This window comes from Asparagus officinalis, chromosome 8 (assembly GCF_001876935.1).
Source record: "Asparagus officinalis chromosome 8, Aspof.V1, whole genome shotgun sequence".
Taxonomy (NCBI): Eukaryota; Viridiplantae; Streptophyta; class Magnoliopsida; order Asparagales; family Asparagaceae; genus Asparagus; species Asparagus officinalis.
The window spans coordinates 540994-563000 of NC_033801.1; the positions used below are offsets into that span (position 1 = coordinate 540994).

The 22007-nt window shown below is 39.2% G+C and overlaps 2 protein-coding genes across 2 annotated transcripts; both read right to left on the reverse strand.

Moving 5' to 3' along the window:
• Positions 674-5672, reverse strand: LOC109851228 (heat shock 70 kDa protein, mitochondrial). The gene is made up of 6 exons (XM_020421263.1): positions 5387-5672; positions 3595-3671; positions 3427-3505; positions 2775-3341; positions 2045-2665; positions 674-1574 (listed from the first exon to the last, which is right to left on the reverse strand). The coding sequence occupies exons 1-6, from the start codon at positions 5459-5461 to the stop codon at positions 948-950; spliced, it is 2046 nt and encodes a 681-aa protein (XP_020276852.1). The 5' UTR covers positions 5462-5672; the 3' UTR covers positions 674-947.
• On the reverse strand, positions 6409-20180 carry LOC109851353 (dihydrolipoyllysine-residue acetyltransferase component 2 of pyruvate dehydrogenase complex, mitochondrial-like). Its single transcript, XM_020421436.1, has 20 exons — positions 19998-20180; positions 19809-19906; positions 19682-19722; positions 19060-19115; positions 18898-18972; positions 18703-18795; positions 17765-17953; positions 17598-17672; positions 17403-17495; positions 16713-16946; positions 16455-16527; positions 15308-15396; positions 15133-15218; positions 14962-15037; positions 7573-7640; positions 7425-7491; positions 7253-7348; positions 7072-7174; positions 6812-6907; positions 6409-6723 (listed from the first exon to the last, which is right to left on the reverse strand). Exons 2-20 carry the CDS (start codon positions 19904-19906, stop codon positions 6653-6655), a joined length of 1779 nt encoding a protein of 592 aa, XP_020277025.1. The 5' UTR covers positions 19998-20180; the 3' UTR covers positions 6409-6652.

Here is a 22007-nt window from a genome sequence, read left to right on the forward strand (position 1 = left end):
TTTTGCTCAGACGGACGATACGACGAAGATGATACCGAAATCTATTTGGCGACATGGCGTTACCACATCCTATTCTTCTTAAGCCCGCCTTGCAGAGAGATTCATCTAAAGCATGGATAATGCATTGGTTTGATCCTACCTGAGGCTGAGGCTGAGGCCTGAGAGCTAAAGCATCTTGACTACTACAGATCCTATCAGAGCACCTCATCAACTTTTAATCCTCCCGTGCAAGCTGTTCTGATTACACAAGGATCATAGCCAAAACTATTAACAATAATACGATCGTTAATCAAGGAATATCATAGCCGAAACAATCATTAGTAACGTTACTAAATGGCATCATGACCACATCCTCTCACGGTATGAACTTAAATTAAGCACTATTTTCTGCGCAGGGGAAAGACGCTCAGCTAAAGGAAACTATCCTCGCTATATGATGATACGCCGCGCAAGCCAATTTCCTCAAAGCACGGTTGCCAACGTTTGTAGCAGTCAAAACAATAGGCGGCGGTGATGACAACATTTTCAACAAGCAGGGGCCACCATGGTTTGGGGACCCTCCCTCAATAAGAAATCAGACAGACACGCAACATATACCCCCGGCCATAACAAACTAGACAAAGACACGGATCAAACGAACTAATCCTCGGCTCTAAAGCCTAAAAAACAAGAGTTCAACATCATCACCCTACACCAAAGATAAAAAAGGATGACGCGTGATACAGATAACATAGAAATGTAAAAGGTCTATATATCCAAAGACAATAATTAGGAGAGTCCACAACCAATGGCTTCCTTATTCAATCCAGAAGAAAAACTTTTTAAGAAAACAAATTTTAAGCCATGCGTACTCAGGCTAAACTAAAAGGTACCGCTGCTACGGTTAAATTATCGCACATGTAATGAAAAGACTCTTCGTGACAAAAAGGGAATCAATCATGCTATATCTACTTCTTCACCTCCTCGTATTCTGCCTCAGGCGCCTGATCACCGCCTTGAGACCCACTTGAAGAAGAACCGCCCGATCCTCCTCCACCAGCCATGTGCTGACCAATCTTTGATACGGCTTTGTTTGCTGCATCAAGCTTTTCCTTGATCTTATCAGCATTATCACCTGCCATCTCTGTCCTCAAATCAGCTACCGCGGTTTCTATTTCTGAAGCAACCTCGGCGGGGATCTTGTCCCTGTATTCGTTCAAGCTCTTCTCGATACTGTAAATTGTAGTATCAGCCGTGTTCCTTATGTCGATAAGAGCCTTTCTTTCCTGGTCCTTCTGTGCATGGAGCTCAGCCTCCTTCACCATTTTGTTAATCTCGTCCTCAGAAAGACCACCAGAGGACCGAATAGTGATCTGTTGCTCTTTACCAGTGGCTTTGTCCTTGGCAGAGACGGTGACAATACCATTTGCATCTATGTCAAACGTTACCTCAATTTGTGGCATGCCTCTTGGTGCTGGTGGAATACCAACAAGCTCAAACTCGCCCAAAAGCTTGTTGTCTGCTGCCATCTCACGTTCACCTTGCAGCACTTTAACACCGACCTGGGTCTGGTTGTCTGCAGCAGTAGAGAAGACCTAGAATGCAAGACAGCTGAAATTAATATCTTACCACAACTGTAACTGAAGAAAATTGAGCAAAATGGGAACACCTCCTCAGCTCAAGGGATTAGAAAAAGCTAATAAGCGACAAAATGCAGGTCTAGATTTATGTCCAATAGCTAGTATGTCATTAGGTCGGGAAAATGCGAACCAATATCATCTCAAGAATAACAGTTCAAATCTGAATGCAACTCATCTCAAGGACAACAGGTCAAGCCTGAATACAACTAACTCATTCCAACTGCAGTTCTATAATGTGCGTCTAAGATAGTGAAATACAGTATGATTACGACGCTAAACTGCTTGAGAGAGCATGTAATTGAGTAATTATAACCTTTAAACAACCTACATTAACAAAGTGTAGAAAAGAATGCTATATATGTCTTAAACAGTGAAAGATCAATAAAAAAAGGATTATTTAAAAAAGGAAAAGGCAGCTACCGTACCTGACTCTTCTTTGTAGGAATAGTTGTGTTCCTGTTGATCAATCGGGTGAAAATGCCACCAAGGGTCTCAATACCAAGTGAAAGAGGAGTAACATCCAAGAGAAGCAACTCCTTAACATCTCCCCGGAGGATTCCACCTTGAATGGCAGCTCCCATAGCAACAGCTTCATCAGGATTCACTCCTTTGCTTGGGCTCTTCCCGAAAATCTCTGAAACAACCTCTTGAACTTTTGGAACCCTGGTCATTCCACCTACAAGAAGGACTTCATCAACTTCCTTGGTAGAAATGCCAGCATCCTTCAAACAGCTTTTGCAAGGGTTTCTAGTTCTCTCGATCAGGTGATTCACCAATGTCTCAAACTTTGATCTAGTCAGAGTAATATTCAAATGTTTTGCTCCTGAAGAATCAGCAGAAATAAATGGCAAATTGATTTCAGTCTGAGAGGTAGATGAGAGTTCAATCTTCGCCTTCTCAGCTGCCTCACGTAACCTCTGTAGGGCCAGCCTGTCCTTCGATAGATCTAATCCCTCGGTTTTCTTGTACTCACTCACTAGGTAATCTAGAAGTGCATTATCAAAATCCTCCCCTCCCAAGAATGTGTCACCATTTGTTGCTTTGACCTGTGAAAACCAAAATGATCAAGTATAAATAACATGCCCACAATTGGGAGAAATCAGTGAGAAATACTGAGACTGTAGAGAGGCTTTGGGGTTCATAATAAGCACACACCTCAAAAACGCCATTGGATATTTCCAAGATGGAAACATCAAATGTCCCTCCTCCAAGATCAAAAACTGCAATCAGGCCTTCCTTATTGTTCATACCATAAGAAAGTGCGGCAGCAGTTGGCTCATTGATAATCCTTTGAACATCAAGGCCAGCAATTCTCCCTGCATCTTTAGTAGCTTGTCGTTGAGCATCATTAAAGTATGCTGGAACAGTAATTACAGCCTTGGTAACAGATTTCCCAAGATAAGCCTCTGCAGTTTCTTTCATCTTTGTCAAGATAAAAGCACCAATTTGGCTAGGAGAATACTGTTGACCATTAATTTCAACCCATGCATCACCATTTGGAGCCTTTACTATCTTATAGGGAACCATCTTCATTTCCTTTTGTGTCTGAGGATCATCAAAGCGACGACCTATTAGTCGCTTTGTCCCGAACAGTGTATTAGTTGGATTAGTCACAGCCTGTCGTTTGGCTGGAGTTCCAACAAGTAGCTCCCCCTTCTGATTGAAGGCAACAACAGATGGTGTAGTTCGTGCCCCCTCAGAATTTTCGATCACTTTAGGATTCTGCAAAAAGTAGAACAGATACATGAATAAAGCAGCAATACACATGCTATATAGCAAATATATATTGACATGCCAAGAGTATAACCTTTCCTTCCATAACAGCCACACAAGAATTGGTAGTTCCTAAATCTATTCCGATGACATCATTACCAGCTGGTTTTGAACTGCATCGCCAAAATAATATTCATCAGAAAAAGTCAAGTTAAATAAAAGCCAGCAGCAAAAGGCTGTTAAAGGTCTTGCAGGGTTTTACCTGAATGGCCTAGCCACACTTGCCCATTTATGACTGAAAGGTGATGTAGCCCATGATGTCTTTGAACTGCCACATAGCTGCCAAAAAAATATGTTTAAGAAAAAACAATTTTAACAGAAAATACCTCTCTTGATTATATCAAGTGATGTAGTGGCAATATGAACTAATTGCAACACGAATTAGAAACTATAAAAAGCTGGAAACCATGATACCCATGGTAGTGAGATGATACTTCATGACTTGATCACATAAACGCCATTCACATGTCAATGAATGGCAATCTTAGCGAATTTGTGAATAGCATGTTGTCGCTTATGATAATTACAGAACTGCCATAGTATTTTTAGAAGTAAGAAAAACAGAATACTAAAAGTGGAAAAGAGCATCATTTTTGTTAAGCTAGCAGTACCTACTCAGAGAAAATGAAATGGTAACATGTATAAGTAACAAGCTAAAGCTCCGACGAGACATAAATCAATAGACCATCACTATATGGCTTACAGTACAGAGAGAATCATAACGCGTAGTGTATCAGTATCACACCATCACTATATGGCCCGACTGCCATTCATCAAGCACATTTAAGAAGACTAGCCAACGAATTTAATTAATTCCATGAGAACAGTAGCAACTCATTTGATGTGAAGAAATTTCAGATTGCACCTAACATTCAATCATAACAATATCATAATTCCATAAGAACCGATGACCGTACACATCTAATTTTCCAAAAGCAGGACAAACCAAATTGTTAGTTCAACCCCTCCAAACGGTAATTTCTTTAGATTTTCTTTCTGACAAACATTTGATGAATGCTATTCCCTATGTTAAAAGTCAGGTCGAAATACAAAGGCATGGTGCAAAGGGAAAAGTGATATTTCTAGCCGTCAAACCCAGAATACTCTTTACACCAGATTATCTCCAAAATATATATCTTTTATGACATTAGCCAGACATTTCAAGGTCAGACTATAATCCTCTTAGGCTCTTATACTATATACATGTGTCCATTTACCAAGCATCCCTTCTAGAGGATCTAGAAACCTCGTCACAAAGCCAGTTCCCTGTAATAAGTTTAACTTTATAATATTCAATACTAAGGACAGCAATTAGGTACCCCAATGATTTTGTCTAAACTTATATATAGAGAGATTTTAGATTCATTAGATAGATGAGAGATCATGGCACAAACCCATACAACTCCCAGGCACCCTGATAACAAACAGCTGCATACCATGGAAATGAGTAGGTAATGGTGATGTTAGATCAAGCAAACCAAACTTAATATATGTGATAAAGCAGATAAAGCATAAAATGTCCTAAGGAAATTATACGGAAAAGTAATTTACCTAAAAAACATGAAAATGTTAAATTTCAGATTTTATCGAAGTTATAGTTCTCAGAATTCAACCCGTATTGGTTAATCCTTTGTTTTCTTTTTCATTAGAGAATTCCAAATCTAACCATCAGATTTTTCACATCCTTTCTCCTAAAAGAGACATAAACTCCCAATACAGCGAACTTAGCTGGTTGTAGTTACTAATTTTACAATAGCTAAATTGGAAAAAAGCAACATCGATGGACCATCATCATGCAGAGATAATAACGAGTATAGATCACAAAAAAAAACAATAAAACCCACGACTTTGGGGCTGAGGTTGGAGCTGAGTTCCCCAAAATTGAACAGATCAACAGTCCCATCAACCAAGCAAAATAGAAGACGGTTTTCTCTCCATCAAGATAACATCAGAAAGGTAAGAGAATAATGTAATATAGAGGAAAGAGAGCTCACAGATCTGAGAGGAGACGAGAGAGAAGAGGCGACGTCTCGCCGCCTCAAAGCTCGAAGCATCACCGAGGTGGCCATTCTCGGATCGAACTCCGATGTGAGGAGCGCGCGAAAGAAGCAGAGAAGGGGGAGGTTTCTAGGGCTTCAAGAGGAGCTAGGGTTTTAAGAGAGAGAGAGTGAAAGAGAGAGGGCTAGGGTTTTAACACGAACAAAACAGGGAACGGGCGAGTGAGAGAAAAGGTGTTTATATCTTCGCCTCTCGATTTCGCGTCCGCGATACGAGTGGAGAGAAATGGAAGTCTGTGGAGGCATCTGGACGCTAGGCCTCGAACTGGGTCCCAATCATTTTACTTAATTGAAGCCCATGGATCCTCCTGGCCTAAATCTATAAGGCCGTCCATCCATTTTATTAAATAAATTACCATCAAAATTATGTTACTCGAGATCAGCTGTCCTAGCCAAAAGTTCACTGTACGCCACCTGATAAAATGTGGGAGAAAACTAATAGAACTAATCTAAAGAATATAATTATTGTACAGAAGATCATTACGTATACACCAGCTGGTCAATGAGGATGGAACAGGGAGCCATAAAAATTATAACCCTTGGCCATTCGCGTAGAGTAGAAGTCTGTATAGATAGGAGTTGAAATTCCAGTAGAACAAATAAAACTTTAAGATTTCATTTTCCCAAACTAAACCCCGAGTGAAGGACTATTCATTATCCATTTTTAAAGATTTAATTAAGGAAATTCCCTGAGGACCCAAATCCATGGGACAGGGGAGGGGACGTGAGGTGTCACCTCCCCATTGCTCCATGCACTGTTCATAAACAGTGCATGGAGCAATGGGGACATTGCTCCATGCACTGTTCATAAACAGTGCATGGAGCAATGGGGAGGTGACACCTCACATGTCCCCTCCCCTTTCCCATGGGTTTGGGTCCCTGTAGCATTACTCGTTAAAATATGCCCAGCTAGCTGCAACAAAAACAAGATCACTGTAACAAAAAAAAAAGAGAACGCATTACGAATATGTTCCTTTCACCAAAATCATTATTTACTCGGGTTTACACTGCTTCAAGTTTCATTTGTGCACAGTACAATCCCATGTTCGTATATTATTCCAGCTCTTGGTTCTGTAGGGTCTCATCAAGACTGTACTAAATCATACACAAGGGGAAATAAATACAATTTATGGATCAAAAGAATCAAAGGTCATCCGATCATTATTTGCTAAATCCTACAAAAATGCTTGAAGAAGTGACTGTTCATAGTAACATAGAGGATGGGTTCTCGATGTAGCCTTTAAATGCCTTCAACCACTCTGCACCAATAGCACCTACAATTTTGCGGAATTTGAATGTTAGATTTGTTATAAAAATATTCTTGAAAAGAAAGCCTGTGATGCTTAAGCATGGCATATTTACCATCGATGACACGGTGATCACAGCTCAATGTGACTGACATGAAGGAAGCTAACTCAAATTGATCAGCACCAGCGCCAGGTATAACCCTCCTTTCGGCTGTTCAACGCAAAAAAGAAATTCTCGTCAGTTGAGTATATACTCTATGTAGATGGGAACATGCTAGAAAGGCATAGTGAAAATACGTAGGATGAAAAAAGAATATTTTGGACAGGATAGAAAGTTTTTAAATAAATGCAGATTTTAAATGAACAGAGCATTACCAGAGCCCACAGCAAGAATGCCAGACTGAGGTGGATTTATTATAGCACAGAATTGTTTGACTCCAAATGGTCCTCCCAAATTTGATATGGTAAATGTGCCTCCCTGCAAACATTAGATATCAATTGGCAGATTTGAATAATACATAAATGTTAGCATCTGCAAAATCCTGCAGTTCAGTACCTCATAATCTTCTGGTTTTAGACTGTTGTCTTTGGCTTTCTGCGCCAAAGACTTGACCTCGTCTGCAATTGTAGATAATCCTTTTTTGTCTGCGTCCTGCATTGTTATTTATTCATGTCATGGCCCTGCACGATAAGCAGGAAGATAAAGAATATCTGATGTCATTGCTTACCCTGATAACTGGTACAAACAATCCATTATCAGTTTGCACGGCAACATTAATATTCACATTTTGATACCTGGGAAAGTAAAATAAAGGATCATCAGAATGAAATACTACCAAGCTTGTAAATTGATCATAGGAGCCACCAAAAACTTACTGGCGAATAAAATCATTCATCCAGGAACAGTTGCATGCTGGAACTTTGCGAAGAGCCATAGCAGCAGCCTGGCATCAATAGTTATAACAAGATTAAGCATCTCTCTACATTATTATTGTAGGCGTCAAAAAATGCTGAAAGATATCCAAATACAGCTCAAGAGGATATCATCCAAAAAAGTCAAAAGAACACAAGTATAGACTGTCTCGCCGTGCGAGACAGACTTTGCTGTCTCGCACGCGAGACAGACTTTTCTGTCTCGCACAGGAGACAGCTTTCAAAAGATCAGAAATTGGTTTTGTAACTGCCCCACACGTGGCCACCAACTGTTCAAGAACGTGGGAAACGTCGTGGGCGAGAATCACGTTGATAACTGCCAAAATAACAGAGTTTTCAGAGCAATCCAGAGCAGAGAGAGAGCAGAGTTCTTGAGCTTCTGGCAACTCCTTGATATTCAGGCTTTGACTTGATTTCAAGAAGAACGACTATCTTACCTTGATAAGATATCGTTTCAAGTTCTCACTTTGATAAACGAAGTCAGAATCATAAACCCCTCACGATTCGATCAGAATCTGTGATTTGGTGGTCCACGGGCTAACGCACCCCCGGCACAGGCAAAGATCCCACGCAAGCAGCGATCCAAACAACGATCCTGCGTTTGTTTTTCAAGAGTTGTAATTTTCATTTTGTTGTGTAAAAGAAGTCTTATAAAAAGGCTATTTCTTTTGAATTTATTGTAATCGACTGAAGATATAATGAATTCCATGACAAAACCAACTTTTGACGCAAACAAGCTGGCGACCACAGTGGGAGCCAACGGTTTCGCTGCCGAGACCGTCGTGTCGCAGCCGATCAAGATTCCAGTTGAATCCATGGTCGAATACGAATTCGACCAAACCAAATTTGAGGAATATCTCTCATCATCCTCTTCAAGATCTTCATTGTCTCACAAGTACAAGAGGATCTCAACATTGAAGAAGACTTCCATGCCAAAGAAGGCACAGAATGAAGACTCTCGCCTGATTGTTGCTGAGGATTCTACTCGCAACATCTCTACTCGCGATGACTCTTATCTAGTTAAAGAGTCATCGAATCAAAGCCCACCGGTACTGACGAAGAGGGCTCGTCAGAGACAGCGTCAGCGCCGTGCTCGCCAAATAGCTAAGGCATTTGAACAAACCGACGGAGTTCGTTATTATGCGGACTTAGAGTCGAGGAAACAACAAGTGGTTTGTTCAACGCAATGACAAACTACTCACGTTTCTGCACAATTCACGACGGAGGAATGGACACTCGTCAAAAGGGCTCGTTCGACCCTCAAAGAACGTATACAAAAGCGTCGTGCAAACGCAGCTCATGCTCGTGCTCTCTTACAACAAAGACGAGAAAGAAACAAAGAAACGGTGGTCAAAGAACCATCAAAACTCTGCAAAGTTTGGATTCCAAAATATGGAGTTGTGCAAAATCAGCATTCGGAGCCCGTTAAGATTCCATGCCCATAAGGGGGTGGTTCTAAACGTGTGACTCCCGACATAACCTTGGATCATTCAAAGACAATAATAAGTTGTCCTGAGAATACCAACAAGGTTTTACATCCTCAGAAGAAAACATGGTTGTCAAAAAACATCGTTATACCTGGGGGGTCATACCAACAGACGATAAGATTTTCCGGCAATCATACCGATGAATCATACTATCAAGCTGGGGATATGAACAAAACTCGAAAGAGAACTGTCCGGGAAATGAACTCTCATTGTTCCTGTGCGCGACTCATTAGAGCAATGCTATCAGAATGTGACTGTTTCAAACGAGAAGCCATCTCACGAAGAGTCTCGGTATTCCACAGTCTTTTCATCGAAATGTCGAAGCTTAAGCCGAGGTATTTCTGCAAGAGAAAATCAGCTGCCAAAGATGATGAATTCCTTGAAGTCACCATCAACGTGGCTGATAAAAGAAAGTCTAAGCGGCATTCAAGTGACTCAAATCCCGACTTTTCCCCGAGAGGAAAAGTCAATCCAAGAATTGCTCAAAGGATGTCTCGACTCCAATTAAGAGCCATCAGGCGCGGAGATTACAAGAGAATGCATGAAGGGATGTCATCAGAGGATGAGCTCTCGGACACTTGTTCTGCGATCTCTTCGGATGATACATCATCTAGCATAGGACAAACCAGAGAAGTACTCACAATCACCTCTGATCAGTTCGCTCAAATACTTCAAGAAGCTCTAGCCAAACAACGTGAAGAAATTAGAGCTGAAGTGAAGACAGAAATGGAGTTAGCTATCCAACATGCAAGAAGGAATGTCCTCGGAGGATGAATTCTCGGACACTTATTCTGCAATCGCTTCTGATGATACAATGTCTAGCACAGGACAAATCAGAGAAGTATTCACAATCACTGCTGATCAGTTCACTCAAATACTTCAGGAAGCTCTAGCCAAACAACGTGAAGAAATTAGAGCTGAAGTGAAGACAGAAATGAAGTTGGCTATCCAACAAATGAGAGAACTGTTAACTCAACAGCCTCAACCTCCTGAGTCCAATCAGCGATTTGAATCCAGCCACCACACTCGGAATGTTGTAGATGACAGTGATCCAGAGGTGGATGAAGTCATTATGGCTGATACACCTCCCAATGGCAATAACGCTGGGGGTGGTTTAACGGATCCTCCCAATAACGATATTGGGGGTGGTTCAATAGCACCTCTCACTGGGGGTGGTCCAATTATCTTTACTCGACATCATTCAGAAAGAAATGAAGACGATGACGGGAAAATGCAAAAACTTGAAGACAAAATCAATGCTTTGATGACGGCTCAAGAAGTTAAGAAGACGGGTATTCCATGTCCCTATCCAAGGGAATGGGATTCAATACTGTACCCGGCGAAGTTCAATCTGATTAACTTCACACCGTTTGAAGGGAAGAGTTCGCCGATTCAACACTTGATTTATTTCAAGTCTCATTTGGGCATGATCTCTGGAAACGAGGCTTTAATGGTCCGGTCATTCGTTGGCACCCTTCGTGGGCCCGCCTTCGATTGGTACCGACGTCTTAAGCCAGGGAGCATCAATTGCTGGGATGACATGGAAAGTTTGTTCCTCAGCAATTTCTTCGATGATGACACCGAAGTGTCAATCGGAACCCTTTTGGATGAGAAGCAAAAAGACGGAGAGTCAGTCGACGATTTTGTCAAGCGCTTCCGTGGCAAAGCAATGAATTGCAGAGATCCTATTACAGAGGAGTTCATCCTGCAAACATGCCACAATAACCTTTCCATCGATGTCCTGGAAGCTCTGGGGGTCGTGCCATCCACAACTTGGAAGGAGTTAAAATCTCGGGGTGAACAAGCTGAGCACTTTCTTAAAAGAAAGAAAGCTGAGAGAGGCCAACCAATGACATCTGCAATCGTTGAGAATGCGACTCTCGATCCGAGGTTTCAAAAGGAATATTCTTTCGAAGACGATGAAGCTCCAGCCATATTGGAATACCTCCTCGCCAATGATAAAATCGAGCTACCGCCTATTAAAGATCAGGAAGGTGCTAAGATGATTACAGATCCAAACTACTGTGCATATCACAGAAGGATTCTTCATCCCACCGAAATTTGCTTTGGACTCAAAAACAGAATCCAAGCCTTAATTGACTCTGGCGTCATAATGACGAAAGAAGTCGAGTAAAGACGACCATATTACTCTATTGGGTACACGAGTATAAACTGTTTTCCCTGACTTCGATGAGTATACGAGTATAAACTGCTTCTCCATCTCACTCCGAAGAGTATATGAGTATAAACTGCTCCTCGATACTCCAACAGGTATATGAGTCTAAACTATTTCCTTTCTTTCACGGGAAGTTCCTAGAGAATGCCATGCATGGTACTTTTAAGGATAACCCGATCATATAGCTAAACATAATGATAAACTCAGTTTCGCAAGAAAAAGCTGGTTTGCAAAGAAAGCTGGGGGTCGATAATTCATGTAATGGGAAGTTCCCGGAAGAATGTTAAATATAATAACCTGATTATTATGAACAAAATGATAAATATTAAACTCCTACTATGACTTCTGAATACTCTTTTGCTGAGATGAGATTCGATCACCTCTTTAGATCAATCTTCCCTCACAAAATTCCCATTTTGGTCAAACCTTTAAACAGTTAGGACCAAAGCCAAAATCCCCTCTCGATTCGTTCCATGAACGAGAGGTCCACAAATTGAACGATCAAACCTTTAAACAGTTAGGATCGTCTTAAATTCCCATCTTGGTCAAACCTTTAAACAGTTAGGACCAAAGCCAAAATCCCCTCTCGATTCGTTCCATGAACGAGAGGTCCACAAATTGAACGATCAAACCTTTAAACAGTTAGGATCGTCTCAAAACTCCAACTTGGTCAAACCTTACTACAGTTAGGACCAAAACCAAAATCCCCTTTCGATTCCTTCCACGAACGAGAGGTCCACCTTCGATTTGTGCAAACCTTCCTATAGTTAGGGTCGTCTCAAAACTTCCATCTGGTCAAACCTTTAAACAGTTAGGACCAAAGCCAAAATCCCCTCTCGATTCGTTCCATGAACGAGAGGTCCACAAATTGAACGATCAAACCTTTAAACAGTTAGGATCGTCTCAAAACTCCCACTCGGTCAAACCTTTAAACAGTTAGGACCAGAGCTAAAATCCCCTCTCGATTCCTTCCATGAACGAGAGGTCCACAAATTGAACGATCAAACCTTTAAACAGTTAGGATCGTCTCAAAACTCCCACTTGGTCAAACCTTACTACAGTTAGGACCACAACCAAAATCCACTTTCGATTCATTTCACGAACGAGAGGTCTACTTTTGAATTGAATAATCAAACCTTATGACAGTCAGGATTATTCAAACCAATCCAGATTCTCTAAGTGGAGATCCCACTTTGAGTTTCTTTTGCACCAGGAGATAGAATATAAAATTCTTCCTCTCCATCATCGGGTTCATCTCTACCAACAAACAAGAGACCAGGAGATAGAATATAAAATTCTTCCTCTCCGATTTCGGGTTCATCTCTACCAACAAACAAGAGACCAGGAGATAGGATATAAAGTTCTTCCTCTCCATCATCGGGTTCATCTCTACCAACAAAAAAGAGACCATATTACTCCAATCGGTACACGAGTCTAAACTGTTTTCCTACCATCAACAGGAAGTTTCTGGAGAATATTACTCGGAATATTCTTAAGAATAACCTGGTTACCTCCCAATGGGTATATGAGTTTAAACTATTTCCCGAACACTCCAATAAAGTATATGAGTATAAACTATTTCTCCATTCTTCAATAGCAGTTCCAATCAAGACTTCGACGACGGTCACGCGATAAGCGCAGCACCGGAGGAATTTTAGCTATTCTACAAAGCACTGAATATGCTAAAAGATGATGGAGTCAAGAGTTAAAGCCATTTATGGGTCTTGCCGTATGATCTACTTAATCAAGCCTTGAAGGGATTGCAGATAAGATCTATCTTATCCAAAGTATCCCAGACTCCTCTATAAAAGAATGAGTCTGGAATACTTTAGAGGGGGTATCTGTAGGCGTCAAAAAATGCTGAAAGAATATCCAAATACAGCTCAAGAGGAAATCATCCAAAAAAGTCAAAAGAACACAAGTATAGACTGTCTCGCCGTGCAAGACAGCCTTTGCTGTCTCGCCGTGCGAGACAGACTTTGCTGTCTCGCCATGCGAGACAGACTTTTCTGTCTCGCCGTGCGAGACAGACTTTGCTGTCTCGCACGCGAGACAGACTTTTCTGTCTCGCACAGGAGACAGCTTTCAAAAGATCAAAAATTGGTTTTGTAACTGACCCACACGTGGCCACCAACTGTTCAAGAACGTGGGAAACGTCGTGGACGGGAATCACGTTGATAACTGCCAAAATAACAGAGTTTGAAACGTGGGAAGGCAGTTAAAACGAAAACTGCCTGACGGTTACTGTTTCCGAGACAACATTTACTGTCTCGCGGGCCGAGACAGCAAACACTGTCTCGCCCGCCGAGACAGCAAACACTGTCTCGACAGCCGAGACAGCAAATGCTGTCTCGCGAGCCTGTTTTCCGCCAACTGCTCCTAGGGGCTATAAATACCCCCGAAGGCTATTTTTGAGGAGGGGCTGATCAGAGAGCATCCACAGGCTGATTTCAGAGCAGAGAGGACAGAGTACTCGAGCTTCTGTAACACCTTGATATTCAGGCTTTGACTTGATTTCAAGAAGAACGACTATCTTACCTTGATAAGATATCGTTTCAAGTTCTCACTTCGATAAACGAAGTCAGAATCATAAACCTCTCACGATTCAATCAGAATCTGTGATTTGGTGGTCCACGGGCTAACGCACCCCCGGCACAGGCAAAGATCCCACGCAAGCAGCGATCCAAACAACGATCCTGCGTTTGTTTCTCAAGAGTTGTAATTTTTATTTTGTTGTGTAAAAGAAGTCTTATAAAAAGGCTATCTCTTTTTTGAATTTATTGTAATCGACCGAAGATATAATGAATTCCATGACAAAACCAACTTTTGACGAAAACAATTATAACAAAATATTAAATCTTGCAGAAATAAATAGATCAGTTATAACCTCTTCCATTCCATGTAAAACTCTTAACCATGAATTGATGAATATCAATTTGGCTTTATACCATTACGAAATCAGATATCTTAATGAGATCCACTTTTGAATATAAGAAAGGCAGAAATAACAAGATTTTCTTAAATATGTTTCTTTGAAGTTCATCTTTGATGAAAATTAGATCAGCGCATTTTCTAAAATAAAGAAAAAAAATTCATACACTGTTAGATTTACCAAACGGCTTTTAACATGCAAAAACAGAAATATGCCTAACATTTATCGTGTATGAGGAAAGTATCATAATAGATATAAAAAGTGACAACTTAGGAGGAACCTATGAGATCTTACTTTAGATTATATATAAATATAATTGTCATAAGACATGGAATCTAATATACAACTCATTTGATGATATCCAGAGTCCAGACAGCTTAAAGTACCCTAACAAATAGCGACTTCTTCGTCGAGTACAATGTATCTACTAATGTTCTTTCAGATTGAGAATAGCAGGTAGCCTGGTGCAAGTGGTGTCGAATCTCACACTTTTCAACTAGGAAGAGGGTTTACCACTATGCTAGAATAATATACAAGTGTGGTTAAATAAAAAGTTTCATATTTATCTTCATATACATCCAGTTCTCCAATTAAAGGAACCTTGTGTAAGGTCACCAAATTTAGTGTTAGGTTAAACCCAATAGCATTTTGTACATAATGCCTCAAGAACATTACCATATATAGCAGTAACTTCTCCAGATAAACGCAACAAGGGATGAGCAGAGAAGGGAGGATACCTTTATTACAAGGTCATTTATGGAAATCCGTTTCCCACTAGAGGCTTCTTGTAAAGAATTAAGTTGGCTTCTTAACCTTCATTTTACCACAAACAAGAATGCTGTTCATAATATGCAGGAGTGGAGAATCAAGGAGACAAAAAATAACCATGAACTTCAGTAGATACTCACTCCATAAGTTTGTCTACCCGAGTGTCCACAGTTAAATAGTAATGAGGAAGAGTCTGTTTAGAGAGCAATAAGCGTGAAGAAGTGACCTGAAAATGATTACATAACATGGATAAGAAAGCACAACTAAATATGACAGAGTACAAATGACATAGAAATCTTGTAAAAAAAATATTACTTTTCTTATTTGGGAGTTAGGGATATCTGTGTAACTTAATGCTTGAGCTATTGCTGCATCCTTCACCTTAGAACCCTTTGCACTGGATGCTACATTGTGCACAAAAGACAACATCAAAGAGTGAGCAAAAACTATATATTCAGATACAAATCTACTGCCCATGATTTTTTCTAGAAAAGTAACAAGGACCGAAAATCAAGAGAAATTTCAGAATTCAGATATATCCATTCAAAAGTGATAGTTCGTGTAAAGATTAGTAACTTATAAATAGCAAACGAGAAACATCATAAAAGCTCAAGGAATGAAAGACATCACAATGTACAAAAACTACCATGAAAAATTAGTATTTAATATTTCACGTACATGTATCTATTATACTTGATTGATTTTAATATTTATTTTTTGTTAGCAAACCCACAAGTTTTCTTGTTTTCAGCTGCTTGGATATGCACTATTGGAGGGTGATTGGGTATGTTTGAAGTTCTGAACCAAATAATAAGACGATAAGAAATTATAATTGTACGAGAGTTCTATGAATATGCTCTTTCAGTGAAAACACTTCTTAACATATCTGGAAGAAGTGATGTTAACTACACCAATAAGTGTAAAAGGTCCTATTGGACCTATGCCATTCTGACTGCGTGTAATCTCATTAAATGCGCTGGACGGGCACTTCCTTCAAGAGGTAGTTGTGAGCAAGAAGATATGCATTCTTTACATGCATTCAGATCAGAATTCAGATGTATTTTACTAAGCCTTTTTTTTGGCAAATTTGTACTGTATATATATATATGAGAAAAATGAGTATACTTGGTACCAAGGATCATTGGTAGTGATGTGGACACATCTTGTCCATACATCACACCTTGAAGATTACACGCGTAGAATATACTAGTAAAGTTAGAGAATATTGTTTAGTCCCACATTAAAAGATTTCATGGTTGCACTATTTTTCTATAAATATAACCCGACTTCTCCTCAGGGATAGGTCATATTTCATCATAAGAAAGAGCATGCAACTTTAACTTGTGACTCTAAATGAGAAATCACAAACATATACATAAAGCGAAAGCAATTATCTATAATTGAAGGTTGTCACTCAAAAAAGAAATTCAAGTTTTTAAAACTTAGTATAAAAGACGTATACCTAGATAGTCTTCAATATCACTCTTCAAAATTTGTCCATCAGGACCAGTACCTTTTACGCTTGAAAGAGGCACCTGTGCATTAGATTGAGAGTGGGAGATGATATTAGAAAATTGCCAGACTTCTCTTTAGACAACTTATGATTCACTGAATGGTCAGAACCAATCACCTAATTTTTTCCCCATCTAGAAATGAGTTATTGAAAGAAAGAAAGTCTAATGTAAACATTAACAAGTATTGGAATAACTGAAAATCATACATTGTTATCTTCGGCTAATTTTCTTGCAGCAGGACTAGAGAAGATACGGCCCTCTGTATGTGCGTCAGTCCTTGAGACCTTTGGCTCAGAAGTTTTAACAGGCTCTGACTCCTGCCTCTTAGGTGAAGTAGAGACAGTTGATGGCTTAGATGCATCAGGTGAAGAAGATGCTGAAGCTTTGTATTCTTTAAATTTTCCAATATCTTCTTCTTCTTCTACAGTTATAGCAATCGGCTAGTTGTATATATGACAAGAAATATTGATTAGTTTATAAACCAGTGTGATCTCGACAAAAAGAAAAAGAAAAGGGAAAAAAATATTTTGGCTGAGCGAATTATCAAATAAGGTAGTACTAATTCAGTTAATACTCTGAAGAAAGCTATGATTTGAGTGCATAAACAATTAAGAATAGTTCAGCACTTGAAACGTTGATGGAACTTTTCTTCCGTTAATCAAAATCAACTTAAGCTTCATGCAATTGTTAGATGTGATATATCACTAACCACAACCACCAACAACCAGAACAGGGAACTTACTATTCAATTCTCATAGTAGGGGTAGAAATAAATACACGCTTGAAACTGTAAATGTTCTAAAACGAAGCATGGAGAATTATGGAGCTGGAGTAGTTTTAGCTTTAAAGAAAAGAAATTTGGAAGAAAGCATATTTGCATATGATAGAGCAGACACCTCTCCGACTTTAATATTTTGGGCCCCATCTCCTTGAATTATCTTAGCAATGTAACCATCCTCCATGCATTCCATCTCGACTGTTGCTTTATCCTAATCAAGATGTGATATAATTTCTTCATAAATACAAAGTAAGTAATGGTATGAGATGGACTAGGAATTAAAATAAAGGATAGGTTTATAGATGAATCCTACAGTTTCAATTTCACACAGTACTTCTCCAGGAGAAACTTTATCCCCTTCCTTCTTCAGCCACCTTGCGATGTTTCCCTGTAGCCAATAAAAATAAGATGTCAAGAACCATCAGTTACAACGAACACGTCAAAATATGTGGCCTAAGCTAGAAAATGAATGGTTCACACCTCAGTCATGGTTGGAGAAAGGGACGGCATTCCAATTTCTTGGTGTGGAGGTAGATCTGAAAAAACAACCTCTGCAGGGGAGGTAGGCTCAGTTGATGGCTTCGATTCAGCAGGCGCAGAAGATGCTGAAGTTTTATAATCTTTAAACTTTCCAATATCATCTTCTTCTTCCACAGTTATAGCAATCGGCTAGTTAATGAAAATAAAATAATGATTACTTTAGAAACACATGTTGTCACCAAAAAAGTGTTGGCTAAGTAAAACAAATTTGCAGATTTGTTTTAACACTAAATCAGTTACCAGACTCCAATTATGATTTGTATCTCAAATGATTGAACATGATAGTTCTGAACTAACTCGTTTATGGAAACCTTCATGGAGCTGTTTTATTTTAGTTATGAAGTCAGATGCCTAAAGTTAAGCTTCAGCGTGAACTTCTACGTTTAAAAGTTCATCATTCTCATTTCTACTCATCAAACTTATGAAGATCATCAGATGATCTGATGTTGCATTTTGTATTTTGTAGGATATGTTCTCATTTCTACTCTTCAAAATAACATCGATCATCAAGGAGATGTGAAGTTGCATTTGGTGTTTTGCAGGATTTTATGATCTCACCCTTTTTAGCCATATGTTTGTACACGCGACTCTGATAACAAATAAGAGAATAAAATAAATTTACTTATCTGTTATCCTGAAGTCGTGTTAGAGTACAGTAATCAAAATATGAACAAACTTTACTAGTGCTTTTCAACTACACTCTAAAGACATGATAAACAACCAATGACCAAAGAAGGGACAACTCTCCCTCTCATAGCATGACAAAGAAACAAATGCAGAATTGAAAACATAAATATTCTGAAAGTAGCAAAATGAAGTTAAACTTTCTTTTAAGAAATGATACCAGAAAGCATATTTGAGTATGATAGAGCAGATACCTCTCCAACTTTAATATTTTGAGCCCCATCTCCTTGAATTATCTTAGCAATATAGCCTTCTTCCATGCATTCCATCTCAACGGTTGCTTTATCCTAATCAATTGGGATACAGTCTCTTTATAAATAAAAAGGAAGGCAACAGTATGAGATGGAGTTGTAATTAAGATAGAGGAGGTGTTTATAGACGAATCATACAGTTTCAATTTCACATAGTACTTCCCCAGGAGAAACTTTCTCCCCTTCCTTCTTCAGCCATCTTGCTATGTTTCCCTATAACCAATACAAAAAAGATGTCAAGAACCATCAGTTACATGAAGACTTCTGTAGATGCAGTCTCAGCTAGAGAACTGTCCACACCTCTGTCATGGTTGGAGAAAGAGACGGCATCCCGATTTCTTGGTGTGGAGGTAGATCTGAAACCATATATTGCAGACTAGTTTCAAGTAAAAATTTGTTTCGTTTTTGCCAGCATTAATAAGAATAGCATAACATATCCCACAGAAATGAAATAATTGAGCCCAACAACTAATCTTCCTCAAAGGAAGAAATCCATTGTATCTGCTAAGGGAGCACGGTTCTCATTGACAGCTCCATGGTTTTAAATCTTTCATAGGGTTTCTTTAAAAAGGTTGAAATCAAAGAACAAACTGGGATGTTTCCAACAATGATATGTTCCATAACCAATTTTGTATTATACAACTTGACCATCCATCCCATGTTTCTCTTGGCCTTGCATGTGAACAACTGTAAATATATATAACATGCCTATTTTACTAACAAATATACAGTAGAGAAGGGACTTATAATACAATTGTATATTATGTATCTTAACTATTCATCAGATGATTTACATGTGTTCACTTTGACCAAGCATGTGGATAACCGTGAACACGTAGGCACTAATAAATATATTGTGAAGAAAAGATGACTTCAGACATCACAAGTAACAACAAGAGGTGACTCATCAACAGTAACATACCTGAATTACTTGAATAGCATCTCCTCTGGGTTGCCTGTATGCTGTTGAATAAAGAAAAACAATGAGCGAACCCGGTAGGTCCTAACTAATGGCAAAAAGAAGAAGTGTATGACAGGTCATTATGAACCATGAATGACAGCTGCTGGTTGCCATGGTAGTCATCGGAATGCTAATTTTAGACGACAATCTAGAGAATGCATTTCGAGATGTTCCTGGAGAAGACATCTGAATGAAACATTAACACCACTTACAGTCAGCTAAAACCACAAAACTTAAGAAACTCTAGGAATATAGAAATATCTAACAAAATCATCACCTTGAAGATGTCCAAAGATTGCGATCTGTGTTGGTTTTTTGCTGATTCATTTTTTATTGGAAGGCCTGCAACAGAATGGCTGGAATCTCCAGCTGTTTTGCCACGTAATCCACAAACTAAAATATGGGAAACAACCAATAAGAATAAAAAATGTTGCACATAATCATATTTAAAAGTATGAAATCAGAGCAATATTCATATACTCTCATTAGGAATCTTAGAAAAACACCGTACGTACACATGAATCTGTGCATCTGTGTGGATTTTTGTCTGTGTTTACGGTAGAAGCTAAAAAGTCACAGGAACCATTTCCTATTACTTTGTTATGAACCTAAAGGTCTGGCATACATTTTAGGGAAACATTGTACTGTTTTGGCTGTGATTACAAATGGTATTCTATGTTCATGTATGAATTTACACCATTTGGAGAATGGAGTTCACACTATGTAGCGTATAGTTTTATGGCCTACGAATTGAAAAACATGTGTATCGATGCAACGGGTGAGTTGTTTGCGTCATAATCTACTTCTTAAAATATGATGAGAGCCCCACCCCTCAAGCCCATTTATCCCTGCCACAATCTCCCTTAAGCACAAAAAGTATCTTCTATCCTATACTCGAATCTAGTGTTTAAGAAAAAGCAAAATCAGGTTCTTATAGGCACCATTTTAAAATGTAAAACGGAAACCATTATCTAAGATCCTCCGCCTAGCCCCAACGTGTCGGTTGAACCAGGCGAATTCACTAGCCAATTGTGAAAATATTCACATCTCAATCTTTTGACCATTCATGTCAAGGGAAAATCTGATGCCCAAGATAAAAGTGACTTGCAAAGAGTGCTCGTTCCCACAAAATGACCCCACGTCTTAGGGTCTGTTTGGTTGTAAGTTTTTACTATGTAAAAGAATGGAAAGTGTAAAAAAGTGGCTCTCAATGTCAGCTTTCCTCCTTTTTAATTGTTTGTTTGTAGTTGTGAAAATAGTGTAAAGTGATTTACTATGCTGATGTGCCATGGATTCACAAATCCCTTTAAAATGGTCTGATTTTGAAGAAAAAAAAATTCGCCAAGGATCCAAAATATGGGACCAACAGAGGGACATGTGAGGTGTCCCCCTCCTATTAACTAATGAGTTGGCCATCATTATGCAATATGAGGGAGACATCTCACATATGTTGGTCCTATATTTTGGGTCCCTGTAGCAAAGCTTTTGAAGGAAAGCTGACATATGTGTCAGAAGTGAGGGGGCTAGGCCAATAGAATCATTTGAGTAGGGACCACACAATAACCACTTTTTACACTTTCCAAACAAGCAATTAAAATTATATTTTGCAAACCAAACGAGCAATTTATGATTCCAATGGAATAAAAAACAAACAAAGAAAAGTTGCTCAGTGAAATTGATGAGGTGGACAGCAACTTTTCAAGTTGTGTCATAAATACACAACTTTACTAACAACAACCAAACATCCCCTTATATTCTGCAAGAGCTTTGCTACAGGGACCCAAAATATGGGACCAATAGAGGGGACAAGTGAGGTGTTCCCCTCCTATTAGATAATGAGTTGGTCATCATTAATGATGGCCAACTCATTATCCAGTAGGAGGGGGACACCTCACTTGTCCCCCCTATTGGTCCCATATTTTGGGTCCTTAAAGAGTTTTTCGTTCTGCAATGTTCTGCAATTTGCAACGTGCCAGAGTATTAATTTGACAAACAAGTTATGAAATGACTATCCAGTCCCCAAAACGTTAATGAATCTGAATGCATTTTGTTCTGAGTACTACTGTGGGTGTCAACCCCGTGTTTTATTAGTAAGAGATTGATGAAATGTTGACAACTACAATTAATTGATTGCATTTAGCACTTACAATATAATTCATTATGAAAAAGTGTTTCCATTAAGAAACTATTTTTGACATGGAAGGTAATTACAAGTTATATTCATGAAACTCTAAGAAGCATGCACACGGGCTAGACACTGCACGTGAGAACACAAGAAATACTGAAG

What these genes read in the sequence shown, in the direction of transcription:
- LOC109851353 (XM_020421436.1), bottom strand. Translation starts at nt 19,906, where the DNA reads ATGTCTTCTCCAGGAACATCTCGAAATGCATTCTCTAGATTGTCGTCT. An exon ending in TGTTTGTACCAGTTATCAGG is followed by an intron (nt 7,349 to 7,424) that starts GTAAGCAATGAC and finishes ATAACAATGCAG; the next exon opens with GACGCAGACAAAAAAGGATT. An exon ending in TGATCACCGTGTCATCGATG is followed by an intron (nt 6,724 to 6,811) that starts GTAAATATGCCA and finishes GCAAAATTGTAG; the next exon opens with GTGCTATTGGTGCAGAGTGG.
- LOC109851228 (XM_020421263.1), bottom strand. Translation starts at nt 5,461, where the DNA reads ATGGCCACCTCGGTGATGCTTCGAGCTTTGAGGCGGCGAGACGTCGCC. An exon ending in TCTCGTCTCCTCTCAGATCT is followed by an intron (nt 3,672 to 5,386) that starts GTGAGCTCTCTT and finishes TTTTTTTGGCAG; the next exon opens with CTATGTGGCAGTTCAAAGAC. An exon ending in TTCCTACAAAGAAGAGTCAG is followed by an intron (nt 1,575 to 2,044) that starts GTACGGTAGCTG and finishes CTTGCATTCTAG; the next exon opens with GTCTTCTCTACTGCTGCAGA.